Here is a 9,660-nt window from a genome sequence, read left to right as displayed (position 1 = left end):
ACTAGTGACCTACCATTAAAGTTCAAACCTTTATCAGAAAGGCCTTTTACACTTTGTTTAATTCCTTCTTTTCTGAAGTGAGCTAATGCAGTTCATGTTTGCCTGTAACTAGTTGTTTTGGACTAGTGACCTACCATTAAAGTTCAAACCTTTATCAGAAAGGCCTTTTACACTTTGTTTAATTCCTTCTTTTCTGAAGCGAGCTAATGCAGTTCATGTTTACCTGTAACTAGTTGTTTTGGACTAGTGACCTACCATTAAAGTTCAAACCTTTATCAGAAAGGCCTTTTACACTTTGTTTAATTCCTTCTTTTCTGAAGCGAGCTAATGCAGTTCACATTTGCCTGTAACTAGTTGTTTTGGACTAGTGACTTACCATTAAAGTTCAAACCTTTATCAGAAAGGCCTTTTACACTTTGTTTAATTCCTTCTTATCTGAAGCGAGCTAATGCAGTTCACGTTTGCCTATAACTAGTTGTTTTGGACTAGTGACCTACCATTAAAGTTCAAACCTTTAGTTGCTTCATTTTCAAGCTACGTAACTGTACACTTTCATGAGCCTAATTTTGACACAAGGAATGCATTAATCATCTTCACTCTACCATATACTACATAAATAACTATGTTTACCAAACCATTTGTTATATGAAAAATACATTTGTATGTTAAAAGTTATTTAAATGATCAATTGAGCATAAACAAAGAGTTAGCAAATGTGTAAACACTTTTGGAAGTGGTCTAATTTTAAATGTGTAAACTCTTTTGGAAGGACTCTAATTTTAAATGTGTAAACTCTTTTGGAAGGACTCTAATTTTAAATGTGTAAACTCTTTTGGAAGGAGTCTAATTCTAAATGCGTAAACTCTTTTGGAAGGAGTCTAATTTTAAATGCGTAAACTCTTTTGGATTGGATCTAATTTTAAAAGAGTGCAAAACTTCGCTTATCTTTTTGTTTCAAATAAAAAGCACTGCCTTGTGTGATCAATTTGCATTTTCCAAAACTCTTAAGAATTCAGAAAAACTCCTCCAAGATTGTCAAATAATAATTTAACCTAATTCTAGTAAACACTTAAAAATCATCCAATCTTGATGATGCAATAAAAAAAAAACATTACCAGCAATAGCTTTGGTTTGCCGGAAGACCACTTCTTCAGTCTTACCACTCTCTCTCTCTTCTAACAGCTCGCCAACACAAGCAATGACTTTCAAGCCTTCTGCAAGAGCATGTCCAACTTTCTCGGCGACCAGCTGCGCGTATTAAAAAGAAACAGGATGACGGGTTACACTACTCATATCATTTCCATCTTTTACTAATACAACTAAATCATTTCATCGTAAAGTTTTGTTGCAATTCTTAAAAGTTATAACAAAAACTTGAAAAAGTAATCTTATTCAAGGTATATAGCAATCTAGTTGGGAACAGTTTTTTTTTTTAAATCTAAAAAGCTCTACGGTGCTAAGTTTTAAACAACCACTCTACAAGTTTGTATTTAATGGATTTAATCACACAAATTAAGTTCTCCAGTTTAAGATATCACAAGCTTATATCATCGGTACATATTGTACTCAGTCATTCTTATAACTATACATTGCAGTTCGAACCAAAACAGCAGAAAACTTGTGAACAGTTTTTAATTTTACTCTTAAGTATATAACTTGCTCTTATTGGACGTTAATATTAACAGGATTCTTGGTAATTGTGAAAACTGTTCAGCAACTGAATTAATTCATCAATTAATTCTTAATCTGCAGCTAAATTTGTAATTGCTGTTACTTGCAATTTGTACAGGGTAGTCCAACAAAACTACACCTATCCATGTTACACTACAGTTTGTGTGGCCTACCCCATACTTTATAGAGAACAGTAAAAAAAACTTACTGCCTTAAATAATAACAAGTTTTATTTATAGATTTACTTTATCATAGGATATACGAAACTCTGAAACAAATACTAAAACTTCTCAGTCAGAGGATCATCTCATTAATGAAGTTTTGTCGAGATGTTGGGTTATGAATGTTTGCAGCTATAAAACTTCAATTGATCAAAAAAGTAATTTTTTTTTAAATCTTAACATTATTACTTGATTGTTTTTTTTTAACATGGCAATTTTCCACACATTAACAAAAACATTTTAATCAAAGGAAATGTTATCAGATTGACAGATAAAAGTTCATTTTATGTTTTATTACCAAATACAAAAAAAATAAAACTAACCTGATCGTTCTCTCCAAAAACGTTGCGTCGTTCAGAGTGTCCAAGGATCACCCACTCAACTCCAACATCTTTGATCATAGCTGGACTAAAATATGACAAGAACACCAGTTTTAAATATTTACCAAGTGTATAGCCCCATACTATCCGGTGACATTAAAGGTGGGAGTTAGTTAACATATGTAAATAAATGTTTCCAAGACCACATGTAAAAAAAAATCTGTCACTACGTAAATCAGATGTTTTGTCAATAACCAATGATCATTGCACATTAAATTGAAATCTGGTCATTTAGAAGCAATTAAAATTACAAGTACATAACAAGACCAATAAGCCACAAGCTTGAAAATTGAGATTTATATCGTGTGGTTAGATCTTAAAAGTATTGTGTTATAATTAATGAGAGTTTGTAAGTGTTTTATTATTAGGCAGATTTTCTTATAATTAATCATGGACTTTATATGTGTTTTATCACATTTTGTGAACATTTACGAGGTTTTTTTTTCTTAGATCTTGTGATGAGGTTATGATGTTCAGTTAGAAGTTTAAAGTTCAGTTACATCACTTGTAAAAGTCTAGACTTGGCATTTTTAAATTGAGTTTAATTCTACTTAATAAAAATTTGTTTACAATAGCACCCAAATAGGGATCATCTTTGGGTTAGAGATAGTTTAGCACCCAAATAGGGATCATCTTTGGGTTAGAGATAGTTTAGCACCCAAATAGGGATCATCCTTAGGTTATAGATAGTTTAGCACTCAAATAGGGATCATCCTTAGGTTATGGATAGTTTAGTACCCAAATAGGGATCATCCTTAGGTTATAGGTTGTCAAGTGAAAATTTAACGGAGAGACAGAATTCACATTTCGAGTTCATAAAGGTTATATAAAGACATGTTTATTAGTATCAGACTTCAGGAAGTAGATGGACAGAGGCCAGTGCCAAATTTCTAGCCAGTGGTCCTATAGAGTTTTTGAAGTCAACTGATTCTAAAATAAGCTTTGAAAACTGGGCTGCGAATGCTTTATACTCTGACAAAATGGCATTAGCCCAAGACGTATTCTGTTGAAAATAAGAACTTAATGGAAGTGAAACTGCCAAAACGTTTAATTGAAAAACAGTTCTTATAGAAACTGTGGGACTTTCAAGTCATTCCCTGAGAAATGGTGAATAGTAACTACATATATATCGCAAGGAGATCACGTATAACTGAATTACACTAGCTCAACTTTTGATATCTTATTTAACAACCACAAACACAATGTCAAACACTGCAGTAAAAGCAAACGATGTGGGTGCCACTGGACGTATAAATAACGGATCGAATTATCGTGTGGTATACGAAATTTTGTTAGATTACCAATTAAGAAATTCAAGTATTCTATTATTGAGATGGCAAAAAAAAAAGGAAAAATGTTTCTTGTAATTGAACTACCTCGTTATTAGCCTTTGGAAAATTTCAATGCTAAACTGACTATAGAAAATAACAGTTCGTGATAATCGCTTCTATTTTTAAAACAATTACCAATTAAGAAATTCAAGTATTCTATTATTGAGACAGCAAAAAAAAAAGGAAAAATGTTTCTTGTAATTAAACTACCTCATTATTAGCCTTTGGAAAATTTCAATGCTAAACTGACTATAGAAAATAACACTTTGTGATAATCGCTTCTATTTTTATAACAATTACCAATTAAGAAATTCAAGTATTCTATTATTGAGATGGCAAAAAAAAAAGGAAAAATGTTTCTTGTAACTGAACTACCTCATTATTAGCCTTTGGAAAATTTCAATGCTAAACTAACTATAGAAAATAACACTTTGTGATAATCGCTTCTATTTTTAAAACATCTTAAGTAACCATTTTTTGCTTGGATTTTATTTTGTTCAACAAAGGTAAGTAACTTTAAATGTTCGAAATACAATGAGGAATGTTCATAATTTACAAAATTATGTTGTTTTTATTTTCTTTTATGCCAAGTTTATATTGTTCAGTTGTATCGTTTGGAAAAGTCCAGGCTCGACGTTTTCAAATGGAATACATCCTGTTTTTTTTTAAGAATCCTAGTATTAATGGTTAGTCGTAGAAGAGAATAAAAAATTCATTGCATGTTGATCAGCCTATTTTCAAAGTGAATCTTTACAAGTTTGAAATTAAATTCAACTTTATGGTTTTGAACATATAAACAATGTATAGAACTTGAATCCAAATCGTAAACCAAATCAACTTCGTATTATTACTGTTTTTTTAAAAAGAATAATACGTGTCATTCTACAATACACTGACAAAACTTTTATCAGCCACGAATATAATCAAACTCAACTTGTGTCATCTGGATCCGATCGCGATAAAGTAACATCAATAGTTCTCTTACAACTTCACTTAATAACCAGCCGAACATTTTCCCTCAAACCACAGTTGAAATATAAAACAGTAGCTAGCAGAACGTAATTCTGACGAAACAAAAACAAAGTACATGATAGAGTTTAGTTATTTACATAACAACAAACTTGATATTTTTCCTTAAATCATTTTTAATGTACCTTTACCTTATTAGATATCTACCCAATTACCTGTAGTCTAGTAAGCAGTAGCTAGAAATTATTAGTTTGAACAACACCAAATGAGAGACAAATTCATACATTTTATTTTCCACTGACTACCTAGAAATGTTACGATACAATCTTGACAACACTTGTCTATATAAAAAATGCTATAATTACACGTTCTTTAAAACTAAAACAAATGCAAGTGTGAAAGAGTAAAACCTCATGGTCACAGCTCACCTGATTTCTCCGGTAAACGCACCACTTGCAACCTTGTAGCAGTTTTGGGCTGCAACACCAATTGTAGGTGGTAAAGCTTTTCGGGAGTAGTCGAGATATATGGAAGGACATCCAACAACAACTTCTATAAATACAAATATGCAAACATGAATGAGCTTACTGGAGTAAAACATAAATCTCCACAAAGATACATATATAGAATATGGTAAAGCTTTTCGGGAGTAGTCGAGGTAGATGGAAGGACATCCAACAACAACTTCTATAAATACAAAGATGCAAACATGAATGAGCTTACTGGAGTAAAACATAAATCTCCACAAAGATACATATATAGAATATGGTAAAGCTTTTCGGGAGTATTCGAGATATATGGAAGGACATCCAACAACAACTTCTATAAATACAAAGATGCAAACATGAATGAGCTTACTGGAGTAAAACATAAATCTCCACAAAGATACATATATAGAATGCTTCCATTAGTGAGAGGGGCAGCACATAATATGCACAGAATGTTTCTTTGGATGCCAAAAACTGAATGTGTGGAACTCCCCAGGAGGTTTCTCTTTTGATCCCAGATGCCCATAGGGCTAAAAAACATTTCTACCCAGTTTCTGACAGACCTTATTTTACTGATGTTACCCCATCATTTTTTTTTTATCAAAGACCCATGATAATGTAAACCCAACAAGAGGAGTTTTAGCTGTTACATCAGACTGATGCACATCTAATCCCAAGATATGAAAGACCTATGATAATGTAGACCCAACAAGAAGAGTTTTAGTCGTTCCATCAGAATGATGCACATCTAATCCAAAGATATCAAAGACCCATGATAATGTAGACCCAACAAGAAGAGTTTTAGCTATTCCATCAGAATGATGCACATCTAATCCAAAGATATCAAAGACCCATGATAATGTAGACCCAACAAGAAGGGTTTTAGCTGTTCCATCAGAATGATGCACATCTAATCCAAAGATATCAAAGACCCGTGATAATGTAAACCCAACAAGAAGAGTTTTAGCTGTTCCGTCAGACCGATGCACATCTAATCCAAAGATATCAAATAAATCTTCAGCAACCATAATGAGCACATACCCGAAAAGAAATGTGACAAAAAAAATGGATTAAATAAGAAAACATTCTTGGTACTTGATATGTGGGTTCAATTTTTACTTTTCTTTGGGGTAGGTGTACAGAGACAGTCTTGAAGGACCAAATGGTCATTTGTTGTCTAGTTTTTCTTATGAAAAGGTTCAACAAATTAGATGAATATAAAAAAAATAAAAACAGATTTGAAACCTGATAAACTTACCTTCATAATACAGAAGGTATAAAGTTTAATAATTTATTTTCTTGGAAAGAAACTACAGCCAACCAAATGAGCCAATATTATAAATGATCATAACTGCATCAAATAAAAAGGGGGTAGTAAATCATGACAAAGTTTCACCATTGCCTGAACATAGTAGTACTAGTAGTCTTAGAGACATCTGACAAATTCATAATACATACACGTTTTATAAAATTAAGAAGTTTACTGCTGTCCACGAAGTATGAATGTGTTGATATTTGGGCTCAACATACATAACTCCCTAAATAGAAAGTGTATAAAAAATAAATATGAGAGGAAAAAAAGTGGAACCTTACGTGCCAACACAACAACAAATGTACCATAAAGTACAATAAGTAAAAGAGTATAACAAATTTGTAAGTAAACAAAGTTGAATGTAGTTTTACGCTAATTTATTACTAGTACTAGTAGTACTACAGTCTACAGCATGGTTGCCAGATGGTTGTGGAGACTTATGGCCAAATTATTAGTTAAAAAAGGCCAACTCCATATAAAACACTACTATTTAACAAAAATTAAAGTTAAAAATATCATATTTTGTTAAATTTACTATAATATATAATAAAAAAAATTAAAATAACTCTCCTCAAATCACAAGAAAATTGTTAAGTCTTCATCTCCTCCTTCTTCCTGTGAGGCAAGTTGCTCCTTTTGTTTTGGACTGGTAAAGCTACCAGTGGAAATGCTAGTTTTATAATCATACATTACATCTGCTTTAAACTTGCTTGGCATACTATTTGTAGCAACAAAGTCCTTACAACACATTTGGTTTTCCAAAAGATGTGATCTGATTTTAATGACTACATCCAGGATATTAATTTTAATTCTATGGAAAATTGACCAAAATTTACTCAAACCTTAATTTTCATGGCCAAACACTGTATAAAAAGGTCAAATTTCTAGAATTTGGCTATAAAAAGGACAACCTGGCAACCCTGGTCTACAGTGTAATCTGTTAAGTGTTAAACTTAAAAGTCTAGTCTGACGGAAACTTAACTTTATTGGATAAAATAACACGCATTACACAGCATAAAGAAGCTTCTGTGAGGACGTAGGCGAAAATACTTCTCTCATAACTTTTAAAAAAGTTTTGCATTTTTTAAATTGTATACATTTTGTCATAGCTTTTACACTCAGAAATATTAATTAAACATCAAATGATCCTATTTTAAAAACAGCACACTTATTATATCAAACTTATTTCGTTACCATGGTTTATTAAATTAGTTATAGTTACACTAAATACTAGTCAGTCATGATCATATTCATAATTATCAAATTAATAGTATTAGTAATATAATTTGAACTTATGACTCTGATTCCAAATCCCAGTGTTATCGGAATTTACTTACCAGTGTTCACATCGAGTGGACCGGTAACCATAAAGTTGACAATATCATCAATTTTAGATCTGCTTCCATTCATCTTCCAGTTACCACCAACAAAGAATTTTCTGTTAGACATATTTCAAAATATATGTATTAACAACAACTAATGTAAATCCTTTCTTAAAAGTTACTACTGATGACACCGGCGACGTGACTTCACACACTGCAACAGCCAAATGACCTTGAGAAAATATAGCTTCGTAACACGGCTGTAAGGGGACGCCACTATCATATCTGGAGAATTTCACAACCAAAAGAGGCTGGTAAAAAGTCACACTTACGTTACGTGATACTTAAGTTTAAAGAAGAATAAAAATATTTATTTGAAATATTTTCGAAGGTAACTAAAGATGACAGAAATAAATTCTTTAAGCAATTTTCTTTTGGCAGGATATCTTCGTTAAAGGATTGCTTGATATCTTGTCAAAAAATAATTTAAGCTCTAAGAAAGTATTTTTTAATTATTAATCTTTCAGCCATAAAGCCAATTTACGTACAAGAAAGGCCCTGGTAGCTTAGCGGTAAACCTGACGGCTTATAACGATAAAAACCAGGTTTCGATACCTGCGATGAGCACACTACAGATTGCTCATCGCTTTTCTTTAGAGCTTCTCCTAAATATTTCTTTTCAACTGCACAATTATATTTTAACTTCGTCATTTTTTAATACATGACGCCTTATTGCACCTCATATATATAGACCTAGCAACAAATGATCCAAGAAGCGAAAAATATTGTTACGACAGCGGTAGTCACGTGACCCTGGTAACATCCATGATATTCTAGAAGGATTGGAGAACATCACCAATAATCCAGTATGTGCTAGGCGCCCTCTATTCCTGTATATAAGTGCGCCGGATAATATGAGACAAATTAATCGGAATTGAATTGCAGATAGGCAGAGATAAAGATGGACATTTGAGTCAAGCGCGGTAGTGACCGTAAGTAAGTGCGTGAATCATTGTGAATTATAGCGTGTGTTTAAAGTGACTGTGGAAATTAAATGTATTGCAAAGTTGAATTGAGAAAAAATAAACTAGTTTTATTTAAGAAAGGATTTGTATCTCTGAAGTTCCTCGAGAAGAATTTATACCGGGAAATTAACAAACAAACACAGAGATGTAACAATATTCTAGTAAATACATTTATGTATTAACCCTGGAATGGAATTTTACAGTCTTAAATATGTTTTTTTTTAATATTTATCCACTTGAACTTAATTGTTCAGGTGAATTTTCACCTGGACAAATATTTTTACAGATGCACAATTTGTGATCAGTACACACTAAGAAAATCCCTGGCCTATTGTATAACTTTGTGCTTAACAAACAAACAAACAATTACCTTCTGTTTGAAGTTAAGCATAAAGTTGCACGATGGACTATCTGTGCTCTGCCCACCACGAGTATCGAAATCCAGTTTTTAGCGTTGTAAGTCAGCAGATGTGCCGCTGTGCCACTGGGGGGGGGGGGGGAACAAACAGTTTGTTATGAATTTCGCGCAATACTGCACGAGGGCTATCTGCACTAGGAGTCCCCTAATTTAGCAGTGTAAGACTAGAGCAGGGGTCACCAAACTTTTTTCAGTTATCTCTCAATAGATGGAGAAAAAAATTAAGAAAGAAATACTTGGAAGTTCAGTTATCTCTCAATACATGGAGATAGTACGGAACCATTATTAATAACCTTTACTTAAAATACAATAGAAGTAAGTACTGTCACTACCTTATATTTGCACAACAAACAAGTCCTGATGCTCATCCAATTACTATCAATTTAAATCCGTTTCTATTCATTCCAGAATGAAAGATGCATAATTTATGTTTATTTCATAATTTTTTATGGTGGTTGAGAGATCGTTAAAATTTTCCGGACCCGAACAGAAATTGACAACTGAAGACAATATATAGTTTTCT

General features: G+C 32.4%; 1 protein-coding gene across 1 annotated transcript in view; it reads right to left on the bottom strand.

Annotated features, from left to right (window-relative positions):
• The window catches only part of LOC106474552 (triosephosphate isomerase), a 15,399-nt gene extending 7,420 nt beyond the window's left edge, over window positions 1–7,979 (bottom strand). Inside the window, exons 1-4 of the mRNA XM_013935241.2 lie at window positions 7,710–7,979; window positions 5,001–5,124; window positions 2,216–2,300; window positions 1,116–1,248 (exon numbers count right to left, since the gene is read on the bottom strand). Coding sequence (XP_013790695.1) covers window positions 1,116–1,248; window positions 2,216–2,300; window positions 5,001–5,124; window positions 7,710–7,821 — 454 coding nt within the window. The 5' untranslated portion in view covers window positions 7,822–7,979. The remainder of the gene's footprint in view (window positions 1–1,115; window positions 1,249–2,215; window positions 2,301–5,000; window positions 5,125–7,709) is intronic.
• Window positions 7,980–9,660: the final 1,681 nt, after the last annotated feature.

This window comes from Limulus polyphemus, unplaced genomic scaffold (assembly GCF_000517525.1).
Source record: "Limulus polyphemus unplaced genomic scaffold, Limulus_polyphemus-2.1.2 Scaffold7349, whole genome shotgun sequence".
Classification (NCBI taxonomy): Eukaryota; Metazoa; Arthropoda; class Merostomata; order Xiphosura; family Limulidae; genus Limulus; species Limulus polyphemus.
The sequence above is the reverse complement of the archived record's forward strand: the minus strand, read 5'-3'. Positions and strand labels throughout refer to the sequence as shown.